Source organism: Bos indicus x Bos taurus, chromosome 22, assembly GCF_003369695.1.
Source record: "Bos indicus x Bos taurus breed Angus x Brahman F1 hybrid chromosome 22, Bos_hybrid_MaternalHap_v2.0, whole genome shotgun sequence".
Classification (NCBI taxonomy): Eukaryota; Metazoa; Chordata; class Mammalia; order Artiodactyla; family Bovidae; genus Bos; species Bos indicus x Bos taurus.
The window spans coordinates 4,413,411-4,441,209 of record NC_040097.1 but is presented as its reverse complement, the minus strand read 5'-3'; the positions used below and the strand labels follow the sequence as shown (position 1 = coordinate 4,441,209).

The 27,799-nt window shown below is 51.9% G+C and overlaps 3 protein-coding genes and 1 non-coding gene across 7 annotated transcripts in view; 3 read left to right on the top strand and 1 right to left on the bottom strand.

The window, feature by feature from the left end:
- The first annotated feature begins 939 nt into the window (after nt 1-939).
- EFCAB12 (EF-hand calcium binding domain 12) lies at nt 940-19,197 on the top strand. 3 transcript variants are annotated; one of them, XM_027523299.1, is made up of 10 exons: nt 940-1,154; nt 2,821-2,917; nt 5,294-5,745; nt 8,002-8,184; nt 9,997-10,153; nt 10,502-10,698; nt 11,584-11,797; nt 15,858-16,255; nt 17,772-17,828; nt 18,665-18,748. In XM_027523299.1, the coding sequence occupies exons 1-9, from the start codon at nt 1,119-1,121 to the stop codon at nt 17,805-17,807; spliced, it is 1,770 nt and encodes a 589-aa protein (XP_027379100.1). In that variant the 5' UTR covers nt 940-1,118; the 3' UTR covers nt 17,808-17,828; nt 18,665-18,748. The 3 variants fall into 3 exon arrangements, with proteins under 3 accessions (XP_027379100.1, XP_027379102.1, XP_027379101.1); XM_027523301.1 differs by lacking the exon at nt 2,821-2,917 and having other exon boundaries at nt 15,858-16,020; nt 17,769-17,828; nt 18,665-19,197; XM_027523300.1 differs by lacking the exon at nt 2,821-2,917.
- Nucleotides 19,198-20,459: 1,262 nt separating this feature from the next.
- On the top strand, nt 20,460-27,797 carry LOC113880992 (60S ribosomal protein L32). 2 transcript variants are annotated; one of them, XM_027523727.1, is made up of 4 exons: nt 20,460-20,561; nt 21,392-21,492; nt 22,051-22,232; nt 27,227-27,797. In XM_027523727.1, the coding sequence occupies exons 2-4, from the start codon at nt 21,397-21,399 to the stop codon at nt 27,228-27,230; spliced, it is 282 nt and encodes a 93-aa protein (XP_027379528.1). In that variant the 5' UTR covers nt 20,460-20,561; nt 21,392-21,396; the 3' UTR covers nt 27,231-27,797. The 2 variants fall into 2 exon arrangements, with proteins under 2 accessions (XP_027379528.1, XP_027379527.1); XM_027523726.1 differs by lacking the exon at nt 27,227-27,797 and adding an exon at nt 24,106-24,287.
- LOC113881098 lies at nt 21,172-21,311 on the top strand. The gene has a single exon (XR_003507951.1). It is a non-coding gene; the product is annotated as a small nucleolar RNA SNORA7 (small nucleolar RNA).
- The window catches only part of CAND2 (cullin associated and neddylation dissociated 2 (putative)), a 28,418-nt gene continuing 25,489 nt past the window's right edge, over nt 24,871-27,799 (bottom strand). Inside the window, exons 14-15 of the mRNA XM_027523725.1 lie at nt 26,716-26,823; nt 24,871-25,820 (exon numbers count right to left, since the gene is read on the bottom strand). Coding sequence (XP_027379526.1) covers nt 25,593-25,820; nt 26,716-26,823 — 336 coding nt within the window. The 3' untranslated portion in view covers nt 24,871-25,592. The remainder of the gene's footprint in view (nt 25,821-26,715; nt 26,824-27,799) is intronic.

The following is a 27,799-nucleotide window of genomic DNA, read 5'->3' as shown; positions in this document are numbered from 1 at the left end:
GATGGCTGGATGGCATCACTGACTCGATGGACGTGGGTCTGGGTGAACTCCGGGAGTTGGTGATGGACAGGGAGGCCTGGCGTGCTGCAATTCATGGGGTCACAAAGAGTCGGACACGACTGAGCAACTGATCTGATCTGATCTGATCTGAAAGGGCACAATTCAGTGGTTTTTAGTACATTCACAATGTGCAACCGTCATCACTAACTCCAGGATATTTTCATCTCCCCAGCAAGAAAACCCTTATCTGTTCATTTTAGTCCCTTGTATAGTTTCTTTATATTTTTAGTTGCTCAAGGAGACATTTGTCCTGGTATAAGCACTGCAGCCAAGGGTCCCAAGTGCCAGCCTGTCACAGCAGCATGTGTCAGTACTTCCTTCCTGTTTAATGGCTAATATTCCATTGTTTGAATAAGACCACCTTTTGCCTATCCAATGGACAGGTCAAATTTTGGGTTGGCCAAAAAGTTCCTTCGGGCTTCTCATTCAGCTCATATGGAAAATTCCAAGCGACCTTTTGGCCAACCCAGTGTTTCTCAGGTTCTATCATTCCAAAGCATGGCACCGTGTATTTCGGGGACCAAGCATACCAAAAACTGCCTCTATTCGTCCAGGATTCACTAGGGGTCTATCTGGAGGAGGGAGGACCTGTTCTAAACACGTGGAGACCTGCTAAAGTCCCTACGGTTTAGGAGGAAACCAGGGATTTATTACTCCAGATTGAGGGGCCACGGGCCAATCTAAGAAATCCAACGGGGTTTTGTTTGTTTGTTTGCGGAGCCAGAGACTCTGCACCATTTGCTCCCGGACCCTCCCAGGACCCTTGCAGTCCCAGGCTGTCTCTCCCGGACTCCAGGCCTGTGAGAGTCTTCTCCCACGTGGCGGCGCGCAGCCAATCAGCGCGGGGCGTCCGTAGTCATGGCAACAGTTGCGTCCAAGCTCCGCAGGTCTCGCGTCTCTTGCAAACTTGGTTATTACTGCTTTTCAGATAACCCATACTCCCGCGCAAGCACACACACACACACACATTCACACGCGCTCTTCAGCGCCGGCTCACGCACATATTCACACGCGCTCTTCAGTGCCGGCTCCCAGCGCCGGGACCATGGACGACTCTAATGAAGAGTACGAGGCTGCGTTCCGGTCGCTGCTCCGTAAGCTCACCCTAAGCTCCCGGGAATCGACGCCACCTCCAGGAAGCCCTTGACCCCCGAGTGGACGGGTGCAAGCGGAGTGAAGGCTAGGACAGGAACGGGTATCCCATTGTGCCGTCCCCTCTCTGGGTGCGGGGTTGCCAGGGAGTCGGGGGCAGGTCATGCGTGTTTCTCAGATTTCCCGGCGAGGGCTGGAGACGCTGGCCGAGTCGCCTTGGTTTGGAACCAGAGGCCCAACCCATGTCCCCGGGAAAGGTGTCCAGGCCCTCTGGACTGTCCCTACTACCTCACCAGACTTTAGTACATTCAGTACTGGAGAAGCGGCATGGAAAAGAACATCAGTCTTCAAATTTTGCACAATAGCCTACTGTCCTTGATCAGCACCACAACTTTAGAGGTGAATGACAGATACACGGATAATCCCAGAAGAAGGGATGAGTACTGGGTCCAAGGGTGATACCCAGGAGTAAGAGCTAAGCACAGAGGAGGCGGGGGAGACGGGGAATGCTTCCACGGTCCTGGAAGAGATCTTTACACGGAGTCCTCCAAGCCAGAAGGAGGAGGAAAAGCCTTCCAGACCAGGGGAACAGCATGCACAGAGGCCCAGAGACATGGTGTCTTCAGAAAACTGCTCAGAGTTTAAGTGCTGCTGGAGATGAGTGGTGAGAGGGGTCAGAAGGGATAAGATCCCAGGAGATCTTGGGAGCCAGGAGATGGAGAAGCTACTGAGAATAACAGGATCAGATTGGGAGCATCAGCAAATGCAGAAATGAATTGGCAGGCTCGGAATGTTGGGAGTGGGGAGCTGTCCCAAACGCCCCGGCCAAAGAACCCGGGAGGCTAGGGAAAGGCGCCAGGTGAGAGGGGACTTCAGGACTTGGGGCTGATTAGATAGAGAACTTGGGAAGAGCAATCAAGGGTGACATGCAGGGTGGTAGCCAGGTTTACCTGGCAGATGGAGGTGCTTTCTACAGAGATAAGGAACCTCCTGGAAGAGTAGACAGGGATGCGGAGATAAGTTCAGTCTTGGTTGAGTTTGAGTTCTTTGTCGGCCATACAAGTTGAGGTGCTTTGGGAGCAACTGTAAGTAGAATGCTAAATCACTTCAGTCGTGTCCGACTTTGCAACCCTATGGACTGAAACCCTCCAGGTTCCTCTGTCCATGGGATTCTCCAGGCAAGAACACTGGAGTAGGTTGCCATTTCCTTCTCACTATATGTCGAGTCAGAGCTAATTCCAAATCATAAATATTGATATGAGAGTCCTCTGCATGTGGGGGCCACAGAAATGAGAGTGGAGGAGACTGTTTGGAAAAAAAAAAAAAAAAACAAGAGCACCCAAGTATAAACCTGAAAGCCATTGACTTTTTAGTAGTGGATAGGAAACAGAGGCCCAAGAATAAGTAGTCAGAGAGGTAGGATGGAATTCAGAGAGAGATTTGTAAAAAGCACGGGTAGTTCCCAATAAATGCTGGTTGGATGAATGACTACATTCTCAGTTGAACCCAGCATCTTGTCGTCAAAGAAATAATACATTGGTTGTTGAGAAGTGCTTACTTCTGTCCACATTAATGTATACATAGTCTAATTATTTTCTGACTATGAAAGGAACACATGTGCATTGTAAAGAGACTTAACAACTATACTGACTGTTCACTTTGTGCCAGGCTGGGTACCGGGGATACACAGGAAGTAAGACACAGTTCTTACCGTTGGGAGACTCACAGGCTGTTGGGAAAAAGTATCGGCATCAAGAAAAATATGGTAAATGCTATGAGGGGGCTAAGCTTGGGGGTTCTGGGACCCAGAGGGGCAGGAGGGAGGGGTTGGGATGCTTCTGGGGATAGGTGATGCCTGAGCTGAGCCTCTGAGGCCAAGTAGGGAGTGACCAAGTGAGCAGGAGAAAGGGAAGTGCATTCCAAAGACAGAAAGGGGGCGGGGGGCAGAAGGGGATACCCTGGAACCACAGTCAGGTTAGCTTGGGAACCAATCCAAGGTGAGGAAGCAGGGATGAGGAGGCAGCACTGGCGAGATTAGGGGGGTTGGCAGGGGCGGGTGCGACAGGTGGGACCACGTTAAGGAGATTGAACTTTATCCTGGAGGCAGCTGGGAGTAACAGAAAGGTTTTAAGCAGGAGAGTTTTCATCGTAGCAGGAAAATGATGCAGCAGGTTGACAGTATTTTTTTTTAAGATTTTTTTTATAGTAATGCTCTGCTCCTTCTGAATTTTAGAACATTCCCACACCTGTTATTCATTTGCTCTTCATAACAGTTTTGGAAGGTTGCTAGAGCAGAGTTTACATCATTTTAGTAAAAGAATTGAGACTCAGTGGGATTAGGTCACAGCCTGGGGTAATATCAAGAAATGGCTAAGAGCTGAGCTCTGGGGCCAGGCAAGCCAAAGTTCATGTCCCACCTCTGCTACTAATCAACTGTGTGTCCTCTGGCCTCTCTGAGCTCAGTGTCTTAATCTGTAAAAGGGGTATAATCATGGGGCCAATCTTTTAGGTCCATCCACTTGTAATTCACTCACTTACCAAAGTGAACTAAAGAGCCTTCTGATGAAGGTGAAAGAGGAGAGTGAAAAAGCTGGCTTAAAACTCAACATTCAAAAAACTGAGATCATGGCCTCTGGTCCCATCACTTCATGGCAAATAGATGGGGAAACAATAGAAACAGGTGACAGACTTTATCCTGGGAGGCTCCCAAATCACTGCAGATGGTGACTGCAGCCATGAAATTAAAAGACGCTTGCTCCTTGGAAGAAAGTTATGACTAACATACACAGCACATTAAAAAGCAGAGACGTTACTTTGCCAACAAAGTTCCATCTAGTCAAAGCTATGGTTTTTCCAGTAGTCATGTATGGATGTGAGAGCTAGACCGTAAAGAAGGCTTAGCACTGAAGAATTGGTGCTTTTCACCTGTGGCATTGGAGAAGACTCTTGAGAGTCCCTTGGACTGCAGAGAGATCAAACCAGTCTGTCCTAAAGGAAATGAACCCCAAATATCCATTGGAGGGACTGATGCTGAGGTTGAAGCTCCAATAATTTGGCCACCTGATGCAAAAAGCTGACTCACTGGAAAAGACCCTGATACTGGGAAAGTTTGAAGGCAAGAGAAGAAGGGGACACAGAGGATGAGATGGCTGGATGGCATCACCGACTCAATGGACATGAGTTTGAGCAAGCTCCAGGAGATGGTGAAGGACAGGGAAGCCTGGCTTGCTGCAGTCCATGGGGTCACAGAGTTGGACATGCCTGAGTGACTAAGCAACAATAACCAAATATCTACTGAGCTTCCAGTCTATGTTGGCACTGTGGAGGCGCTGGGACTCCAGCAGGGAACAAGAGAGATGAGATCCTGGTTCACAGTGTACTGGAAAAGATAAATATCAACCAAGAGCTTCCCTGGTGGCTCAGCAGTAAATAATTTGCCTGCTAGTGTAGGAGACTTGAGTTCGATCCCTGGATCAGGAAGACCCCATGGAGGAGCAAATGGCAACCTGCTCCAGTATTTTTGCCTGGGAAATCCCATGGACAGAGGAGCCCAGCAGGTGACAGTCCATGGAGGGCCGGGGGATCACAGAGAGTTGGACATGACTGAGCACGCTTGAGCATTATGAATAAACGAACAGATTCTAAGCATCTCTACCACACAGTAAGGCAGGTACCATCATTATCCCCATTTTACAGATGAAGAGATTGAGACCAAATGAATAAGAGATCATGCTGCCCATAAGCAGCTGGGCTAGGACTCAGGCCAGAGCACTCTGGCTGCAAAGCCTCTGCTCTTTACAGCACTAGGCTGCCTCAGATGTTCAGACCATCAGAATGGCATTTTAAAAAGATCATTCTGATTGCCAATGAGTAAGGCGCAGGCAGAGTCGAGTGGAGTAAGATTAGAACCTAAGACGGGTTCCATGAGAAAGCACAGAAATCCCTTGGCACAGTGCCTGCTGCAGGGAGTGCCCAGTCACATTAGATGTAAATATTTTCACCATCATCGCAAGGCAACAATGAAGTCAGGCCTGGAAGCCAGGCACCCTGACATACAGCCCCGTGCTGAAGCATTTCTCCTTCCTGACTCCTGTGGTCCTCATCCTGATAGGAACTCACCTTCTAACCCTCTTCCCCCAAGGGTTCTACCAGTCTAAGTCCCTGTTGGATGATGAAAATGCCAGCAAGGAGCCGGTGTTCAACCCCGAAGCGGTCATCGCCCACTGCTTCAAACAGTTCAAGCAGGAGGACTTCCACCTGCCCAGGAGCCGCCGGCGGGTCATCATCCTGCCACAGAAGGAGGCTCCGAAGCCTGTCCGTCCCACGCCCCAACTCCAGACTCCCCTGGAGCCCACCCCCAGCCCCAAAGCCCCGGAAGTCGGGGACACCCAAGAACAGCCAGAGGATCCGAGGGCGTGGCTCAGACAAAGGCTGAAGATGAGGAAGGACCTGGAATCATTTGGCAACGTCGAGAGGTGGCTGCAGAACAAGGCCAACCTCACGCTGTCCGAGGCCAAGGTCCTACGTGACATCCACAAGAAGCAGCCCGTGGCTCGGCTGCCGAGCCAGCTGGCCATGATCAGGGACACTGCAGTAAGCAGCCCCGTTTGCCAGGCGCAGACACTCTGGGTGTTAGGGGCTTGCTGTCACTCATTCCCTCAGACTAGGAAGGGTGGGGATCTTTCACCCTAACTCCCACCATCCCCGCTCCCAGTCCAGGGGAGTCCTGGGACAGAAGTCCTGAAAAGGAGGTGTACTTGTGATCTTTTGTTGGGCTTCCCTGGTGGCTCAGACAGTAAAGAATCCGCCTGCAATGCAGGAGACCCGGGTTCCATCCCTGAGTCAGGAAGATTCCCTGGAGAAGGGAAGGGCACCCCACTCCCGTATTCTTGCCTGGAGAATCCCATGGACAGAGGAGCCCAACGGGCTGCAGTCTGTGGGGTCGCAAAGAGTAAGGTGCGACTGAGCGCACACACACACACACACACACACGCACACATGTACACACACCCCCGACCATGTGTTCACAGGGCTATTGTGAAGATCACAGTTGTGAGACTGGAAGAAAGTCTTATAAATCTTTTCTTTGCTAAGAAAATCTTTTACAACATTTGTATATGAATTTGTGTGTATATACATATTGTTCCCTCTATAAATATGAAGACAGAAGCTCAGTGAGGCCACACATTGTCCAAGCCCAGAGAGATAGTAACTGGCAGTCAGTAGCCAGAGCCCTCGTCTTCCAAATGCACCCAACACAGACACTTGAAAATTCTCCCAGTTTAGGTAAAGCTGGCATAAGAGGTAAGATAACTTGGGTTTAAACCCAGCTCTGCTACTTCCTAGCCATATGATCTGGGCCTCGGTTTCCTCGACTCTTAAATGGGGAGGACCAATGTGCCTGCTTCCCACGGTTGCTGCAACATCCAAATGGATTAATATATATAAGGTGCCTGAGACATGCCGAGCGTATAGTGAGCCCTCGTTCAACGTTTGTCGTTTTTATTATGATTGCAGAATTACCGGTTTCATTTGGGTTAGCCCCCAAACTTCAGAGTCAGTCCTTGGTGTAATCATAGTCAAAACCCAACTTTCATGGTTCTCACACACCCTTTCCTGCCAAGAGCACAGCCTCTAGGTATAAGCACAGGACTTGGGTTAGAAAGCCACTGCTTACTTGCTGTGTGATCCTGGGCAAGTCGCTTCACCTCGCTGAGCCTGTTTCTTCATTTGGGAAGGGAAGCTTCCCAAAGGGAAGCTAATACCTACTATCGAATTCACGGCATCCTTCTTTTCCATTCAGCAAACCATTACTGCCTGCTTGCACAGGGCTGGGGGCTTCGTTGAGTACAAGCATAGGAGGTGGGGGATGTAGCTGAGTAAGATGTGATCTTGCTCCCAGGGGGTTCACATGTTAGTGGGGGAGGCAGACACAAAAGATTAATGACTCTGCAGTTGCCTCCAGGCCACTGATAGACGCCAGGCCGCTGATAGACTCCAGGCCGCTGAGGAGCTATAAGCTAGGGAATAGAAAGGCCTTTTGTAAACTGTCAAGTGCTCCACCACACTAACGGAACAGTATTCCTGAGTAGTTTACCCTGCTATCTGTTGGGGGGCACCCCATGGATACCAACATCTGAAGATGCTCGAGACCCTCATATAAAAGGGCCGAGTATTTGCGTATAACCCACGAGCATCCTCCCTTACATTTGAATCATCTCTAGATGACTTAGAATACCTAATATAATGTAAAGGTCATGTGAATAGTTAATACATATCATGTTAAGTATGACATAAATAGTTGATGGCCATGGCAAATCAAGCTTTACTTTTTGGAACTTTCTGGAGTTTTTAAATCCATGGATGTGGAGTGCACGGACCTGGAGGGCTGACTGTATTCCCGTTTACCTGGAAGGGAGGGGCAGTAGGATTCTGACAGAGAAGGGAGAGGTATTCCAGGCGGGAGGCCCAGGGCCAGAGGCTGGGGAGTAGGGGCAGCAGAGGCCCCAGGCGGCTTCAGGCAGGGGCTCATATTTTGATGCGCTGAGAGCCCAGTGGGATTATGATAGTGACTGGCCTGACAAGAGAGATGGGGATAAGAATGAAGTTCTAGTTCTCATTTTGTCCAAACCTCTTGTGCCTGATGAGAACTTGGAGGCTCAGAGAAGCCAAGCGGCCCAGGCCTCCCGCGGCAGGACGTGCCTGCCGAAAGCCCACACCCTTTGCCCTGCACCCTGCCATCTGGGCAGCGTGGCTCGGCCTCTCTTTTTCCCATTTCTAAATCTGGGGACCCAGCTCCGTGGTGTCTCCTGAACGCTCCCCTCTGCCCCCCTCTCTTGCCTCTTTCAGAAGAAAAGCCAGCGACCCTCCCGCCGGCAGGTGCCCCAGCTCCGACTGCCCAAACCCCCCGCCCTGTCGACCTTGTACTCCTACCTGCACTGCCGCAAGATCAAGATCCTGGAGCTGTTTCACAAGGTGGACCAGGGCAAGCACCAGATCTCCCGAGAGGAGTTCATCGTGGCTCTCAAGGCGGTAAGCGCCTCCCCTGCTGGCTTGAGTGCCCCCACAGCCCTGCGGCACTATCCTGCTCTGACATCCCCTGCATTATTTGTAAAGCCGGATTGGAACGTGTGGCTTAACCTGAGCCCCCCATCAGACCCCTAAAGCCACCTTGCCCCAGTCTGACCTTGAAAGGCCCTACCTGAGGGGGAAGTCTGTAGAGCCAGCCTTGTAACCAGCCTGCTGCTTAGGGAATCACTGTCTTGCCAGTGAGACCCCAGAACTGAGCACAGAGAGAGCTGGATCTTCAGTCCTGCCTGTAGAACCTTCTAGAGCTTCTGGAACCATCACTAGCATGTGACTCACATAGGGGTATTGTTAAAACACAGCTTCTGTCCCAGTACCTCTGTGTAGGGTCCCAAGATACTGCCTTCTTTTTTTTTGATGGGGAGAGGTACCATGCAGCTTATGGGATCTTAGTTCCCCGACTAGGGATCAAACCTGGGCCCCCAGCAGTGGAAGCAGGGAGTCCTAACCACTGGACCACCAGGGTAGCCCCCTCAGGATGCTGCACGCTAACAAGCTCCCAGCGATGCCCATGGTGTGGGTCCTCAGACCACACCTTGTCGGGTTATTCAAAAATTCAATTTAACTATAAGTAAATAAAACTAGAACTCCAGTTCCTCAGGCACAGTGGCCACAGTTGGAGTGCTCAGCAGTTGCTCTGCTGCTGGACCCCTCAGACAGAGCATCTTCCCATCATCACAGGAAGTCCTGTTGGTCTAGCAGAGCTCTGCTAACTCTGGCCCAGGAGTCGAATCCAACTGGTCTCCTGTTTTTTTGTCAATAAAGTTTTATTGGAACACAACACACACATTTGTCTATGCGTTATCATGGCCGCTCTCATGCTAGGAGGGCAGAGTTGAGTAATGATGACAGAGACCCACATGGCTCCCAGAGCCTAAAATACTTACCATCTGGCCCTTTCTAGAAAAAGTTTGCCGATTCCTGGTCTGGGTGACTTAAACTTTTATATATTTTGAATACATGATACCTTTAAAAAAAACTTTAGGAAAGAAGGGGAATGCTACACTTTTTTTAGTCTAAAATCACCAGCAGTTTCAGGCTTTCATTTTATACCATGTAGCTATCTAAACAACATTTCAAAGCATTTAAAACAAAAAATAAAGGGTCTTTAATTCAACGTCACCAAAAAGTTCAAACACTAAATCCTTTAGCACCAGGTGAGTTCTGATCGTCTTTAAATAAAGCACAGAGAATAACATCTACAGTGTAAAGAAGTTGGCAAAGATACATTTCCTTTCACACTGTTTTTTCTTGAATATTCAGTATTGCTGGCAAGTATCGTATTCCTCCAAAGTTTGCCCGCCACCCTTAAAAGAGTCCCGGGCATTAGATTTCCGACTCTATTTTACTTCAGTTAAGGGAGGCCTCTGTGTCCCTCACAGACAAGGATGACAGATGTGACATCCTCCTTCCAGTCTGGCACTGGAAGGCTGAGATTGAAATGGAGTGGGCAGGCAGGCCAGAGGGAGAAGTAACAGCCTCTGCAAAGATGGGGAGACGTCTGGACCGGGGTTTGGAAGGAGGGATGGGAGCTGTTCAGGCAGAAAGTGGGAAACGCCTGAGTCAAGGCAGAGGGTGGGAAATGTGCAGGGCCCCGGGGAGAGGCTCTGAGCTCCTTCACAGGGACCCTGGATGTGAGCTGGGAGCGCCTGAAGATGAAACTTGATAGGGAGGCGGGGCCAGGCTGGCGAGGCTTTGGCCATCCTAGCAGGACATCTGGAGCCAGGCTGCCCACCTGGGCTTCTCTTGTCTCCTCAGATTGGAGTCCCTCTGAAAAACCAGGAGGTGGAGGACATTGTGGTCTACCTCAGCTCCCTGGGGAAGCACAACAGCATCACGATGGATAACCTGGCCAGCACCTACAAGCAGTGGTCTTTGGCTTGGCAGCAAAGCACCCTGACCATCGCAACAGAGGGTGCGTGTCTGCCTCCGCCCCTCCCCGTGCAGGGAGGAAGCTGACGCTCAGAGAGGCTGACTGCCGGGCCACAGTCTCAAATCTAGAAGGCAGCAGGGCCAGGATCTCATTTCTGCCCGGGGCCGCAGAGGCCTGAAGCAGGCCTGGAAAAGCAGGATGCTGGAGGATGGGAACGGAAACGGGAAGGCTGGGCCGGGTGCGGGAGAGGGAGGAGAAGGCCACAGAGGAGCCCGAAGAAGGGACACCTTCAAGGCACCCGCTCGGCAACACTGGTTCACTGCCCGATGGGCTCTATGGCCGGGCACCCTCTCAGCTCCTCCTTCCTCTGCCTCTTCCCTCCACCCCTAGATTCCAGATCATCCAATGACAGCGGCTCCACACAGAGTTCATCCCCAAAGCAGAAGGCGAATGTACCCCCAGAGGCTCCCAAGATGGACCTGCTGACGGTGCCCGTGGTCGACACGGAGATGGAGGCACGGCCCATGACACTGGAGGAGATGGAAGATGTGGGCAAGCACTACCGAGAGAGGAAGCGGCAGAACAAGGTGCCCACCCCGACAGGAGAGGGACGGGGCTTGGGGACCGGGCAGGCCGGGCCCACATGCCCCACCTTCTGGCCGGGGGAGCTCTGGGGGTCCCAGCTTCCTTACCTCCTCGTTCCCTCTTCTGTCTGTATGAACAACACCTGCCTCCCAAGGTTTCTGATAAGATGAGTTGATATGATGTTTCTGAAAGTCCCGAGTTCCCTTCCTCCAACTGTTGAATCACGACTGACTCCTGAGACCAGGACTGCATGTTCATCACAGCTGGAATCCAAGAACCTGGCCTGGGGCCTGGCACTGAGTAGGCACTCCAGGAACACATGTTGAGTGAAGGAAGGAAGAACTGATTGTATAAATTAATTCACCCAATAAATTTTTATTGAGAGCCTGTGATGCATCAGGCACTGTTCACTAAGTGCTTCCCTGGTGGCTCAGATGGTAAGGAATCTGCCTGCAATGCAGGAGACCCAGGTTCGATCCCTGAGCCGAGATGATTCCCTGAAGAATGGAAATGCCAACCCACTCCAGAATTCTTACCTGGAGAATCCCATGGACAGAGGAGCCTGGTGGGCTACATACAGTCCATGGGGTTGCAAAGAGTTGGACACGACTGAAGCGACTTAGCACACACGCAAAGGAGCCTTCTGTATGTGTATACAGTCGCGTGTGCACTTCTGTGTAAGGAGCTGTGCACACAGAACCTTGTGCCCGGCCCATTCACATGTTATGCAGGCGTCACCTTGATCAGGGGTGATTTTTCCTCCCCAGTGGCTGACATCAACAGCTGCACTCACGGGCGGGGGAGGAGAGGCGCCTGAGGCTCCGCATCTGCCTTGGGCCAGGAGGGAGGCGAGGAGGAGTGAGTGCCCGCCTCCACTCTCCCCACAGCTGGCCCTCCCCTCCATCCAGTACACGGAGCAGTGCCGCCTGGTGCGCAGCGGGGACAAGCACTTTGACGAGCACTGCCTGCCGACCACAGTCCACGGGGAGATGGGGAGCATCCTCAACAGGTCCCGCGTGGACACCTTCCTGGTCTACCTGCAGTGCTGGAAGGTCTGCGAGGCCCACGGCCTCCCGCTGACCGAGGACATCCTCATGAGAGGTAGGGGCCTCGGGGCTGCTGGGAAGGTGTCAAGGGGGCCCCCGAGCAGGGGGCCAGGGTGGCAGCCACCTGAGGCTTGTCCTTCCCCAGCCGACAAGCACCCAACCACACCACGGAGACGCTGGGGAGAAAGGGGGCTGGGGGAAGAACAGCCCCACCGGGTTCGCTTTTATTTATTTGGGGCTGTGCTGGGTCTTCGTTGCCACGCGGGCTTTTTCTCTAGGTGCGGGGAGCGGGGGCTGCCCTCTAGCGGCGGTGCACGGGCTTCTCATGGCGGTGATTTCTCCCATTGTGAAGCACGGCACAGGCTCAGCAGTTGAAGGCGCACGGGCTTAGATGCTCCGCAGCACGTGGGATCCTCCCAGACCAGAGATCAAACCCGTTGTCCTCTGCACTGGGCAGGTAGATTCCCGTCCCCTGTGCTACCAGGGAAGTCTCCTGGTTCGCTGTGAGAGGGGATTTGACAGCCCTGCAGGTCCCACACTCTGCTCCTTAGGCCCAGAGTCCAGGTTCCCCAGCCTAGGGAAGGGAGCACCAGGACTGGAGGTCCAGGTGAGGGAGCCAGAGGTGGGCCAGGAGGAACAGTCCCGAATGAGCACCGACCATCGTGTCAATGTGGGAAATACGTCGGTGTTATAAGGAGTGAATCTGTGCATGTGATGAGTTGTTAAGATGAAATAATGTAGTTATAGCATAATTATTCGGTATTCATATTTACTGACAATAAGAGCCATTTCCTTAAGCAGATAAACTGTTGTAGGATCAGGGAAAAGATGGTTAAAGAATGGGACTTGCGAACAATGCATTGTTTCATTTAATATTTACATCTAATGTATTTGTTTACAAATACGCTTTTGTCCTTGGGAACTGTGATTGCATGATAAAGGGAAACTGTTTTGTTATTCCTAAGTATGAATTAGTTTGCTTATTAGAGTAGGCGATTTCGGACCAGAAGCCTGGCTGGGAGAGGTAACCGCAACGACACAAGGAGTGTTCCAAACCCACTCGTCTCAGCCAGGCCTGTTTCTTGGTGCTTCTGCCACACGGAGAGAAGAATGCACGGGGAGACGGGTCCTGTGGAAGCCCTTTGCCCTCTGCTGAGCCCACAGGTCTCAATCCTGAGCTCTCGCACTGGTCCCACCCTCTGCTTGGGGCAAGAGCTGTGTTTCCATGTATCCAAGCAGATCTGAACCCTCCACTCCTGGGTGGACTGTGTGCTTCTGAGACACGGGGCAGAGGAGCGGCCCCATAGGCCCCTGATGACCATGTAATGATGCTGGCATCCCGCATTTATGAAGTACGTGTTCAACAGGCCAGTCGCTGCTGCACTGGAGGGCAGAGGTTTTCCTGTAGGAACCTCGCAGGAAGGAGCTGTGGCCGTTCTGGGCTGTGGTTTTCTGAGAAAGGGACACACAGAGGGTGCCGTGACTTCCCTGAGAACAAGAGTTAACAGTCACAGTTGGTTGTTTCCATTCCCCCGCCCTGGGAGGGGAAACAAACGCTCAGTGTAGAGGACCTTGGGTCTTGTATTAGTTTGGTAGAACTGCTGTAACTAAACACCACAGACTGGGGGCTTACACAGCAGAAAGGTATTTTCTCACCATTCTGGAGGCAGACAGTCCAAGATCAAGGTGCTGGCAGGGTTCATGTCCTCTGAGATCGCTCTCCGTGGCCTCCAGACAGTCACTGTCTGGCTGTCTAGTCACACGGTTGTTTCCGTGCACACATGCGCCCCTGCTGTGTCTCTGCGCCCACATTTCCTCTGCTAAGGACACCAGTCAGACTGGATGCAGCCCTTCCTTAGTGGCTTCATTTTAGCTTTATCACCTCTTGAAAGGCCTCATGTCCAAATACAAATTCTAGGGGTCAGAGCTTCAATGTATGAATTTGGGGGGATACAAGTCAGGCCATAAAAGGTCTATACAGGAGGAAGTGGCCAAGGGCCTTCAGGAACACAGGCCAACCAGCCTAAATGGTCACTGTCTCCCGCACAAGCTGCACACCCCTCGCCTGGGCAGCCGCTTGCCGCCGTCTGGGCCAGGAGGGCAGAGATATGGCAGGTGACCCCACAGCTCTCGACCCTGACTTTTATCCTCCCTCCCTCCTTCCTCGGGGAGCCTCATGCTCCCAGATCACCTGGGCTTGGCGTGCAGTGGGGCTCAGGTGTTCTAAAATGCAGGCAGGATTCCCAGGCACACGACGGCTCCTGCGGGCTAGGTCTCGCCCCCAGACATGCCGGCTGGTCCGTCCCCACCAGAGAGGATCGAGGCTTTACTGAGTCTCTCCACCACCGGCTTTTGCTGGCTCCTGGGCCTGCACACAGCTGAGCTTCACCTGTCTGCAGGATCCCTCACTCATGAGCACATAGGCACATCTGTGGGTGGGCTTCCTTTTGCTTCTGACTGGTCTGAAATGGGAAAGACGCTATGCTGTCCTGGCCACTGTCTGTTGCCTGTCCTTAAGACAGAGACCAGAAGCACAAACCCTGGCACTTCCAGGTCTGTGCCTGAGGCTAGAGCTTGGTGGGCTCAGATCCCAGACCTCAAGCTCATGGGCCAGACTTCTAGAACATCGAGGCATTTCCCCTCTCCACTGAATATAGCTTTATTGTTCTGCTCCCCCTAATTTTATAGATAAATCTTGCTCATTTACATTTTTGAAAACAAAACAAAACAAAATCCCCCAGCCAGAGTTGACCACCAATAATATTTAACGACCGTCCTTTCACAAATCTCTTTTTCTTATTTATTTGCTATTCACATGGATTAGCTCTATAAGTCATTTTTTTAAAGTCCTATATGTATATACATTAAAAAACGTAGTTTAAAAATCATGTAAACCTTTTACAAATGATGATGTTGCCCATCTCCCCCTTCCCTACTCTCCCTTCTCACCTGTGCAATCCCTGCCCTCTACCCAAATAAACATTAAACCTTGGGACTTCCCTGGTGGTCCAGTGGCTAAGACTCCATGCTCCCACTGCAAGGGGCCTGAATTCACCCCTAGTTGGGGAACTAGATCCCAGATGCTGCAACTAAAGATTGAAATTCCCTGGCAGCTAAGACCTGCTGCAACCAAATAAATAAATATCAACAAAATTTAAAAAAGTCTCGGACTTCCCTGGTGGTCCATTTGTTAAGATGCTGAGCTTCCAAAGCAAGGGGCATGGGTTCCATTCCAGGCCGGAGAACTAAGATCCCACAAGCCTCTCAGCCAAAATAGATAATGTAAATAAAGAAATACATTTGTGTTGGCCAGATAAGGAGGGGGCATTCTAAGCAATAAACTGTAGTTGATTCACCAACTAAAAACAAACAAACAAACCCTTAAAAACAATGAATAACCTGGAGACTGAACCTCCACCACTGCATCCAGAACATGAGACGCTGGGGCGAGCCCTGCTCGGCAGTGGCAGAAGTGCTGCTTCTGCACGAGAAAACCCACCACCCACCGAGTCTAAGTTAATCCAGTGATGTCTTGGGTGAGGCCTCCCTCCCTCCTTCAGGGACTCCTGAGCAGGCAGCCCCTGCAGAGCAGGGTGTGGGGCCACGCTCCCTCCTACCTGCCCCCAGGCCTCGGGGCCACCGCCGCCCTGGTTCTGAACAGGCGCCCTCATCTGTGGTCCCCTGAGTGGTAGCCTGCCAGCCCCACTTCCCGACAGCATGCTGCCAGGACGCACTCACCACCATCGGGGAGGGGGTGTGCTGGGGAAGGACTCGGGGACCTGCTGCACTATTTTTGGCAACTTGCTGTGAACCTACCATCATTTAAAAATAAAAAGTAAAGGGACTTCCCTGGTAGCTTAATGGTTAAGCCTCCAAGCTTCCCGTGCAGGGAACTGTGGGTTTGATCTCTGGTCGGGGAACTAAGATCCCACGTGCCACTGCAGACCAAAAGAAAAAGTAAATAAATAAAGTAAAAAAAAAAATAATGTATATAAGGAAAATCTTTTCAAACAAGAATGTGAATTTGTTTTTAAAAATAGCCCCCCTCGGCCCCAAAGGCTGGGGTTGGGGACGGGTCTCGGGCTGACAGGCCATGTTTCTCCTCCTGCTTACAGCCCTGATGTACCCAGGGGACAAGATCATTTTCCAGAAGGATGAGATGCGCCCGATCCGGCAGCCAGGAGGCTACTACTCAGACTTCAAGCCCTTCACTGAGAACCTGGCCCTGGTCCGGCCCCAGGGTGTTCCTGTGCCTGTGCCTCAGAAGAAGCCTGACAAGCTGAGTGTCAGCCCCTCCTCCTCCGCCCTGCGCTCCTGCCCACTGATGCCCCATGGCTGGGGTGGTGGTGGGCAGTTACAGGCGGGTCACAGGGAGGTGTCTGTGTCCTTACCCGGCATGTCCAGCTCACCTGATCCCCACGGACTGGCCGCGTGTCCCCCCGGCACGTGTCTCCCCAGCCTTCTTGCCTCACCCGCATGCAGCCCTCCTGACTACATCCTACACGACCTCAAGGTCTCTGGAAAAGGTTAAAAAGAAGGACTTCTTAGAGAAACCGGGGAGGCCTCTTCACGAATCGTGGGCTGGGTGTAGGGCCCCTGCCAAGGACAGTGGTGGCAACCCCTCCTCTGCCTTCTCTAGCAAAATGTGGGCTTGCACACCCCTGCCCAGAGAAAAGAACTCTGCCCTGGGGCCTCCCCTGACCCTCAGATCAGCCCAGTGTCTCTCTAAGAGAATGTCCTGCTTTGTCAGGAGGTGATCGGCGAGCAGGCTACCACCAGCCAGCTTTGGTGGGGACTGCAGAGTGGAAATGGCAACCCACTCCAGTGTTCTTGCCTTGAGAATCCCAGGGATGGGGGAGCCTGGTGGGCTGCTGTCTATGGGGTCGCAGAGAGTCAGACGAGACTGAAGCGACTTAGCAGCAGCAGCAGCAGCAGAGTGGAGGGAGGGAGGGGAGAAGGGGCAGCTGACCAGATACCGTGACGGGGGAGGGGCTGAGGACCTGCCCACACTGTCCGTTGCTGCCAGATGCCTGCTCGGGTGGTCTGGCCAGACAGCCGGGGTGGGAAAGCAGTGGAGCAATCTGCTCCACTGACAGACCAGAGGTCAAATGGACCGTTACCTCGCTTACTGAACCTTAGCATGTTCATCTGTAAAATGGGCCTGACAGCTCTACCACACACACAGTGAGGACCCTTAGCACCTGAGCACTGATTGTTATAGCCTATCCCTTCAGGCCATTCTTGAGTGTAGGAGTGGGCTTCGCCTGCAGGTGGAGCTGGCCACAGTCCTGGCAGGGAAGAGCTGAGGGTGAGCTGGGCAGCTGGTCACCTAGAGAGTCCTCTCTGATCCCCTGCATGGCTGCCACCAATTCCTGAGCCATGAACCTCAAAAAACTGAGAAAGTGACTTCTGTCCTGCTCTGACAGGCCCCAGTTATAAAGGATAGAGGTCCCCCAGGGCGGGGGTGGACTGGTTTCATTGGCTACTTAGCATGTCTTGTCAAAGATTCCGAGGCAGATGCAGGCTTGCTGGGAAAGAGTGCTGTGGTGATTAAGTGATGTCTACCAGGCCCCAGATTTGGGGCGTTACCTTTTACCACCCTTGTCCTCAAGGTGGGATTCAGCTCTGGAGGGCAAGTGGGAGTCGCAGGCGCAAAAAGGATTCAGATGATTGAGCATGTCTCGTAATGACTTGAGAGGTCTCCGTGCTGGGGAACGAGAAACCCAAGGCCCCCACAAGGGGACTGACTGGTCCCAAGTCGCCCAACCAGCGAGGCTAGGAACCCAGCGCTGCCATCCTGTCTGCCTCCCCAGTAGGGCCCCAGAGATCTAGACACTCCAGTTCACCGTGTGTTCGACTGGAGCATGGCAGACAGTCAGGGCCCCGAACAGGGAGAAGTTCTCTTTCCAGGGCTCTGGTCTGGATTCAGAGGTGGGCCCCCATCACCCTGACATACTTACTCCCTGAGGCCCCACTGACCTGGATTTCCTGTCTCCTGACGAGATACCTCTCTCTCTCTCCTCCACCAGGAAAATGCCGAAGAAAATCAAGAAAATCAATTTTAAGGAATTTGAGGAATTCACCAGGTCTGTAGTGATCATCGAACTCTGGGGTGGGGGGGGCAGGTGGGAGGAAGGGACCCAGGACTCGAGTATTGCAGGGTACATGGGACCCAGCATGCAGGAATCAGTGCCCAGGAGCTGAGGATCTGTAAAGTGACCCTTAAGTGTGCCAGAGGCTTCCCTGGTGGCTCAGCAGTAAAGAATCCACCTGCAGTGCAGGAGCCTTCAATCCCTGGGTCAGGAAGATCCTCTGCAGAAGGGCATAGCAACCCACTCCAGTATTCTTGCCCAGAGAATCCCATGGACAGAGGAGCCTGGCAGGCTACAGTCCATGGGGTCGCAGAGAGTCAGACACGACTGAAGAGACTTAGCACGCATGCACACACAAGAGTGCCAGGCAGACACTGCTCCCCACTCGTTAATTCACATAAACCCTCTCCACAACCCTATGAAGTTACGCTTAGCATTCCCATTTCACAGAAGAGGAAACTGCCGTACAGGAAGGCTGACTACCTTGCTCCAAGTCACGGATCTATTAAGTGGTAGAGCAGAGATTTGGACCCAGGTGTGCTGACTCCAGCGGCTGCCCTCTGAACAGCACGTGACAATGCCTCTACAGAACAGGTGGTGTGCGTGTTAAGAGTCTGGATTTAGAGACAGCCGACTGGCAGTCAAGCCCACCCCCCGCCACTTGCCAGCTGTGTGGCCTTGGGGAAATGACTTCGCCCCTCTAGGCCTCCGGGAGGCAGCAGGACAACAGAGTACTAGAGTGCTTAGTACAGAGCTGCACCTTCGCTGGGGAAGGAGCCCCAGCTGCCCCCTGTCTCCATGACGACTGTCTCTGTCTTCTCCTTCCCCAGGAAGCTGAAGGAGAAGAAGCCCAGCAGTCCACAGCTAACCCATCCCAACTTCTTCTGGCCGGGTCACCTCCTGGACAAGCTGCGGCTCTACCTGCCCACTGTGACCATGGACCGGAGCCTGGCCATCTTCAGCTGTGTCCAACAGCGGCCCCACGTCTACCCGGCCACCTACCACTCCGACTGCTGGTGGCCCATTAAGGACGTGAATTACGTGACCTATGCCTATTACGATGCCCACAAGATCTATCACATCAACTAGAGTGGCCCAGGTGTCACCAGACCTAGCCATCCTGGGGCCAGGCACCAGCGCAGCTAGCAGCCCAGAGCTGTAGACGCAGGGAGGGCGTTAAAGAGCCAGGCAAGAGAAGTCGTTTCAGTGGGAAGGCCTGGGCCAGCTGTCTCCAGACAAAGCGTCCAGTGTCTCAGAGCGTGGATGTGTCCAGGGGAAGATGTGGTTTTTGAGTGTCTCCCTCTCCTGACCTCTGTCCTGTTGAAATAAAACTGGGTTGAGGTTTTCCTCATTTCACCTGTGATTCAGCTGATGTAATTTCCAGATTCAGAAGCTGTGGCTAGAGGGGTGTTGGAAAGCTGGGGTCCAAGGTCTGGGGAAAACAGCAGGCACATTTCCTGGAGTGTTGATGGGGGTGCCAGCATGACCTCTCCAGCCACTCATCCCGGACCTCAGTGCCCACCAGGAAGCAGCAGGTAGTGTGGGTACCCCTGTGCCCTCCTCTTGAAATAAAATAAGCATGTCCCTCATCCCCCTCAAGACTGAGCCCTTTGGGTCACTACTTCCAAAACTCTTGGGCCTTTCGCAACTGCAAGCATACTCCCTGGTTCATGAGCCCTTCCCGACTCACCCATTTGACCCGGTCAAGACCTTTTCCATCACGACACACACCCTGTGGGCTGCTGTTAGCTCAGTGCCTCTGTGCTGGGCATCCCACCTGACTCCTTCAGCCACAGGACAAACAGGATTCCTGAGGTGTGGTGCCGCCAGCGATGTGATTTTGGACAAGACATTCCCTTCACAACTCCCATCTCACGTCTCCGGGTGTCCTCACACTCCCCCTCCACAGTCAAAATCTCACCAAGGAGTTGTCAACACTCCCTTCCCTTCTCACCCATCACGCAGTCAACAACACAATCAATCCATCTCAGCTTCTGTCTCCGTCTGGCTGTGTAACTACCAAGATCGCTGATGACAAGACATCCGTATTGTGTTCGGGTCTTGGAATCAAAAGCCGTTTTCTTTTCTCTTGAAATTTAATTTTGACATTAATGTTAAAAACAAAAGCTAAAATTCAACAAACCGAGAACAATGAATAACCAGACCATCTAGTCTAGCCTAATGGTTAGAAGTGTGTGTGTGTGTGTGTGTGTGTGTGTGTGTGTGTGTGTGCGCGCGCGCGCGCGCGCGCAACCCACCGAATGAGTGTTTTAACAGTCTACGTGAGAGAATTATTAGGAAGTCTATGTTTTGCTCTCTCCTGGCCACAAGGAGGCGCACTTCGGAAGAAGAAACGCTGGCGGAAATAATCTGAAAATTGGATTATCCTCCGGAGGGACGGCTTCAATTCCTGGCGGAAGTGAATGCCGCCTCACCAGGTCTTGGAAGTTCCAAAAAGAATTTCAAATTTTTATGCGGTCCCAACTGAAGGCATGAAAATTTTTAGTGCTACTCCTAGATATTACTAACTAGGAAAACACAGGCAGCCTCGGCTTTTTTTCAGTATTATTTCTCTGACATGTCTTTAGTATCTTTGAAGGGCTAAACGCCGGAAGTGCTTGCCTTTTCTCTGTCAGGATGCGAAGTGACGTCCCATCGGCCCCCGCGCGGCACCGTCCTCTCTCTTCCCCGGCGCTGCCTACGGAGGTGGCAGCCATCTCTGACTCGGTGAGTGTTAATCGTTGGCCATCCGCGTCTCTGCGGCCTGCCTCTGGCCCCTTCGCCGCCTGTCGGGAAAGCTCGTCCTTCCCAGCAGTCGTTTGGGTGGGCATTGCCCTTCTTGTTTGGCTGGAGCGCGTACAAGTTCCGAGCGAAGCGGCCCGGCGGGTGATGGAGGTTCGCTTCCCAGGGCCGCTTGTGCTCCATCGGAGGCCGCCTGGGGTCAGTCAGAGCTGCGGACAGCTTGTTTGAGCCCTGGGGGCGCAGGGCGCTGGTTGGGGCCAGACTATGCGGGGGTCCTAGGGGGCTGTGGAGCGACTGGGAGGGTTGCGGCCTGGTTGCCCTGGCTCGAGTCCTCGGATCACCTCGCTCAGCCCTGTCTACTCACGTGTGTTTGTCTGTTTCCACTGTTCGGCGCTCCTCCTCCTGTTTCTGGCCCTGGAGTTGCTGCTGTGGCGGGACCGCCAAAAAAAGCCGAGCTGCGAGCCGAATAGTGTAGTTAACCGAAATTCTGGTAGCGGGTCAGGATCTCTGGGAATGTGAAACTGCGTCTTGACCTTTGAGGATGCCCCTTTTGGCGGCATTCTCTCTTGGCTCTGACTGAGCAGGCTGACCCCCTAACCTCCCAGGATCGCATCTGGAGAATGGCTTGTATTCTGCCAGCTTCGGAGTCGGGAGGGAAAGCAAGCCTGGCAGAGGTACCCATTCCATTCCCAGTTTGCTCAGTATCTGGTGATTGGAAGACACTCTGCAACAAGAGTTCAAGCCCCCGGGTCAGGGCGAGAAAGCCTCTTTCCAAGAAGTCATCTTTGACGTGGTCTCTTGACTCTTTCTTGAAGGCATCATGGCCGCCCTCAGACCCCTCGTGAAGCCTAAGATCGTCAAAAAGAGGACCAAGAAGTTCATTAGGCATCAGTCAGACCGATATGTCAAAATCAAGGTATGTGGCCCAGGATGGAAGTGTGTGTTGGGTGAAGATAGATGGTTCCTAAACAGGCTGTTGGGTTTCTGAGCTTTGCTAGATGACTGGTCTGGCTGGTGGCAGGGCTCTCTAGAACCCCAGGTGTCCCTGCCTCACCGCCACTCAGTCCCTTGATGTGTAAATTGGAATTTAAATGACACGGGGCATGGGCCTGTTTTGAGGTATCTAGAAGCTTATATTAGTTACATCTCAGGTGGCTTGATGACAATATGAGGGAGAGATTATACTTACTGCATAGGTGGGAAAACTTAGGTGCTGAGTGTGATGTTGAAAGCCGGGCTCCTCATCTTAATACACAGGCCCCTCACGGTTCATGGATATGTAGCCTGCTTTTTCTTTGCTTGGAAGGGGTGTGAATGTAGGTGTGTATTTATGCTGGTCAAATGTAGGAGCTCCTATGAAATCCTGTTACCCAAAGACAACTAGATGGCATATTTTCTTTTCATCTGGCCCCCTTTTTTCTCCTGAAGGCAGAGTTGGTGTCTTCACAGACACTAACAATGTGTTTTCTTTCAGCGGAACTGGCGGAAGCCCAGAGGCATTGACAACAGGGTGCGCAGAAGATTCAAGGGCCAGATCTTGATGCCCAACATCGGTTATGGGAGCAACAAGAAAACCAAGCACATGCTGCCCAGCGGCTTCCGGAAGTTCCTGGTCCACAACGTCAAGGAGCTTGAGGTGCTGCTGATGTGCAACAAGTGAGTTGGGTCTCACCTCTGGGTTCAGGTGTCAGAAGCCAGCCTGTGAGATCGGTTTGGGCAGGCAACTCTATAGACCTTCTAGAATGCATTTGGAGGAGTCTTGTGTCCTCAGGAGCTTGGAGGATGCTTGTTGGGGACTCCAGAATGTTTCCTTTGCTGGGGGGCAGTGGGGGGGTGCCCTGAAATTGTAGAGGCCTGGGACCTGAAAAGAGGTAATGGCTTTGCTTGGCACTGCAGCATCCTCTGGCAGTGGTTTTCAGAACATTACTTATGTGGGGGAAGGGGCAGGGATGAAATAGAGACCCCAGACCCAAGGGATCCTTAGTGCTGTGGCCACAGGAATCTTCAGAGGGCTACAGGAGTAGAGGAGTTGCTGCCTCGTTTGGGGAGAGCCCGCAGGCAGAGGACAGCACGTGTTCTGAGGAATGTAGACACTTGGGGAGCACTGTGTATAAATGACCTATGGTTTTCTTAGGGCAGTGGGATGAGAAAAGCTTTTTCATGGGGGGTGATTTAGACAGTTTTGATCTGGATTGGGGGAAACGGTATGTTTTGGTTAAGCGGAGGAGAGTGTGTTTTCTTCCCCTACCTGTAGTAATTGCAGGCACAAGTAACAACCAACCAGTATTCTCACTTACCGTTGAGATTCTCTGGGTCAGGAAGTTAGGCATTAAAATGTTGGAAGTATTTTGGAAAGGATGGGCTTAGGAATTAATGTTGGATGCCCAGAGCGCACGGAGTTAGCAGGTTGGTAGAGAACTGTGACAGAATGGTTCGGTTTAATCCCTTTTGTGTAGCAAAGATTGTGGTGCATATGTTGCCAGTTGCCATAAAGATAGGTGTGTTTTAAATAGTACCTTGGCAGTCTGTTATCAATAGCCAGAGAAATACTCTGCATCTAATTCACAAATTCCATTTCTGGGCATTTATCTTTAAATAACTGAAACTTAAGTTGATCATTGCAGTAACTGAACACATCACTATGATCGTGCTTATTAAATACACATGGATGAGGACCTGAGTGTTTTGTTTTTTTTTTTAAAGATGGAAAGTGTGATACAACTTAAGTCTCCTTTAAGATAATTGCATGAGTAGACTTTAAAACAAAGCAGTTCTCTGTCTGGATTGGTTTGTCTCTTACTGTGAAGCTATTTTCCTGCAGAGTTCTTAACTCTGCCTGCTGCCTTTAGAGTCTGCTGAAATTCCTCCAGGGGTGTAGAGTGTCTTGTCTTAATCCACTGTTAATGGCATTTCCTTGCTGAAATGTGCTCATGATGAAATGTGCTCATGAGACCAATTTGTTGCCAACCTGGGGTGGGATGTGGCTGCAAAGGAATGAATAGACCAGTACCTGCCAAGTGCTCAGGAATTGTTCAGTGTTGTCATGCACTGAGTGAGTCTAGACATTGTTACTTTTCAGCTTGAATTTTGTCTGTAGCAAATGATGCTTATGGTCTGGGCGGGGAGCCCTTGGCTTAATCAGACTGTTGCATTTTGGTTGGTAGTTGCTTTGCAGAAGGTTTACCTGAACTTTTCACTGGCAAGGCCAAGCTCCCTGAGACTGCCTTGAGCTGTGCAGGTTGGCCCAGAGGGCTGAGCCATCCTGGCCTGGGTGGGCCTTGGTTTCCCTGTCTGTAAAATGGAGGTGATGCCTGGGTTGCAAGGCTGCTGGCAGGATTCAGTGAGAGGAGTCACTACCAGGGAACACTTAGGAGCTTGCTGCTACTACCATGGCATTAGGTGAGTCTGCAGCCCCTGCCTTTAGTGCTGTGGCTCTAAAAGCAAAGGAGCCAAAGCTCTCGCCCTCCCACTGGAACACTGTGTGCCTTCCAGGCAGGCCTCCTTACCGTGTACTGATTGTCTCTCCCAGATCTTACTGTGCTGAGATTGCTCACAACGTCTCCTCCAAGAACCGCAAGGCCATTGTGGAAAGAGCAGCCCAGCTGGCCATCAGAATCACCAATCCCAATGCCAGACTGCGCAGCGAGGAAAATGAATAGACAGCTCGTGTGCACATTTTGTTTGTGGTAATAAAAGCATAAAACCCAACCATCTGGCATCTCCCCCTTGGTTCTTAAGTCTTCAGTATGACAGCTTGCCACAGATTGGTCTTGTGCCTGCTCATGCTCTCTGGAACCTTCTGTTAGGAAGGGGTGTTTGTAAAGGACCTGTGATCTGCTCAGAGCAGGGTCGGTTCTGAGACCCAGATGGAAGGACCTTGCACTTGGAGCAGGCAGTCATTTTCAGCCTCACTTTGTAAAGTTAGAACAGAAGTTACCCTGTGTGGTTCTTAGGAAGACTGAGGACAATCAGGTTTCCCTTTCAACTGCAGCCGTAGATCTCAGGTAACAATAGCTAGGGTTCAGCTGTTTCATGAATTTTTATGAACCTTTTTTCCAACACACGGTTTAAGCAGCATAGGTCACGTGGGACAGGGCATGTGGCACTCTGGCACAGGACTGGGTTTAAACCCCATAGTAGTAGTAGATAGATGTCTCAGATTGATGGGTCCTGTTCAAAACCTAATCTGACAAAACATTTGTTGAGTAAATTATTGGTCATTTCATCTCTCTGAAAGACTTGGGAAGCATTCTGACAGTCTTAACTACTGAGGAGAGGAATTGTGCAGAGAAAATAATGGTGATTCAGGATCTGTCCTTTATTGACCTGGGATGGCAGAAAATTCTTTGGCCTGACGTTTACTGTTTCTGTGTCCTTGATACTAAAAAGTAAAGAGGACGGTTCACAAACCACCCAGTGACACGTTTGCTGATTTGCTACATAAGAGTCTGGGGGTTAGAAAAAAAATTACATCTTATTTCCTACCCAACCCACCTGGCCTTGCAAAACTGTAAAGCATTTTGGATGCTAAAGTGTGAAGAGCTCATAGAGGTATCTCGAGTTTTTCAGATGCCCAGCCAAAGCACTACTTTTGGCAGATCAGAACAGGTGAAATAGAGAAAGGGGAGCGGGGGAGTGACGACGTCTGGGACAGCGGCGGGGAGGAAGGCCGGCCCCCTGCCTCCTGTGAGCACGAGGGTATTTCTAAAGACTGAACACTGAGCAGGGACCCCCGGCTGGAGGGAGCCAGGCTAACCTGTGTGAAGTCACATCCATCTTCGTGGGAGGCCTGGAAGGACTACCACGCCCCCTCTGAATGACTGTCCTGAGTTAAAGGGCCCAACTGTTGGCAGCTCTGACAGAGCCTGTGAGTTGGGGTCCCTGGAGAAGGTGCCGGAAGCCCCGAGCAGGAGATGGAGAAAGGGCAGGAGTAGAGGCCTGCGTGGTAGGAGGGTGAGGCTCTGGCTTTGACTCTGGTGGGCCTCCTTGCGTGTCGGGGTCCCCAGGGGGTGGGTGCTAGCTGAGTTCCATGGAGTCTGTGCTGGGAGCCGAAACGGAATCCTTCTGGATGCTTTCAAAGAGGGCAGCCAGCTCGGGGTTGGATCGAATTTGGGACGAGAAGTCAGCCATGATGGGGCTCTTGCCCACTTCCGGGATGGTCAGCAGGGCGGCCACTGCCCTCATGGCCGAGCGCTTCAGTTCATCTTGCTTCTCAAACTCCTGTTTCACGGAACCAGCTTTGACCTAAAGTGGAAACGATGAGCTGGTCACCTATCATGTTGCCTAGCTCATGCCCCATCTCCTAGCTTCATTCACGGTGCTTAAAGGAGGCTCTTGGCACCGCTGGACTCGATGAATGGCTTGTTCTGACAGCCTGCTAGCTGACCCCTTCCCCCCACTCAAGTGCAGCCCGTCCGGCTTACCAGCCCAAAGCTGGCTCGCTTGCCCTCTGTTGCCTTATTCCCACCTTGCCCGCCTATTCAGAGAATCTCAGGAATTTCCCTACTGTTTATGGAATCAAGTCCAGGTTCCTGGCCTGCTCTCAGGACACTCTGTGACTCAACCCAGACAACACTCAGGCTCTTCCTGGTAGAGGTTAAGAGCTTGGCGGGCAGTGCTGGATTCAAATGGCTCTGCCCTTTTCTTGGTTAATTTGAACCCTTCCAAAACCCAAATTAGTTCTTGCATTTGGCAGGCATTTATTGGGTCCCCCTGGGTGTGACAGGCTTTTCTCAATGCACAGCTTTCCGTGCGCCTTCTGCCCCAGGTCCTCCCCGGACCCTGAGGCACTCCAGGGTAACTGCCCACTAGCTAGCAATCCTAAGTGTCTGACTCAGTTTCCCCATTAGGATGTTCAGTATCGCATGCCTGGTGGTACCCTGCACAAGGCCGGACACTCAGGAAATGTGTCATAAAGAGCTAGGTTTGAATGCCAGCTCTGCAAGTTACTGCGTAGCCTTAGTGACCTCTCTGAGCCTTTCTTCTCCTGTGTATAGAATGGTAAGAATAAGACAATGATAATGACTGAATAAAGTGTTTCACAGACCACCTGTATCTCTGGAGATTCCTAGTAAATGGTAACCATGAGCCATCTGCAGGGGACCTGGCAGGTACACACAGGGCTGGGCAGGGGGCTTACCTTGGCAGTGCAGGTGGCCCTGAGGGGCTCGATGAGCCGGTCCACCCTCTGCAGGACGGGCACAGGACACAGGGTAGCCAGTCGGGCGAGCATGATGAAGGTCAGCATCTGACCACGGGAAGGAAGACAGTTTTTGGTGAAATAGCCCAGGACCGAAAGGAGCAGGCCCTTGGGGAGAGCAGAGGTCTGGACCCGACCCCCAGAACTCAAAGTAGCAGCCGGCCTGCCCGTCGCACTGATCTCTGCTGGCACTCACCAAATACTGGCTGGCTAAGGAACGTTTTTGTGTGTTTGCCCAGCAAACACCTGAGATTGACAACACTGGCTCTTAAGTGTGTGGAACTTTCAGGTGATTACCACTCCATTTATTCACTTTTATATTGTCTAAACAAACACAATTAACGACTTGATTATTTTACATTGGTTTTTCATTATAAAAGGGATTCATGCTCATTGTATATATATTAAAAAGCTCCAAGAGGACAGAAGGTGAAACCTGTCTCCCTGACAGGTAATACAACGGCCCACACTTCTACAACTCACCATCTGACAGTGGGCCTGGGCCACCTTCCACGGCGGCCCACAGACCTCACCGCAGCAGTGTCAGGACCCGTGACGGGAGGCGCCCAGTGCACTGAGCCAGTTCCCCATGAGCAGGCATTTGGTGGCTGCCAGCGTGCTGTGGAGAACCACCTCTCGCCTAAAACTCTTGGAACGTATGTTTAGGAGTCAAGTCCACGGAGTCAGTTCACAGAGTGAATTCCACACTTTGAAATGTGCCTAGGGCTTCCCTGGTGGTTCAGTGGCAAAGAATCCACCTGCATGTGCAGGAGACACGGGCTCATTCCCTGGTGTGGGAAGACTCCCCATGCCGCACAGCAAGTAAGCCCGGGAGCCACAACCACCGAGCCTGCATTCTGGAGCCCCGGAGCTGGGAGCACCCTACACTCTGTGCTCCACAATACGGAAGCCACACGCCGCAACCAGAAAGTAGCCTCCACACGCTGCAACTAGAGAAAAGCTCGTGCAGCAACGAAGACCCAGGACAGCCACAAATAAATCAAGAAATAAAAACATGAAACGT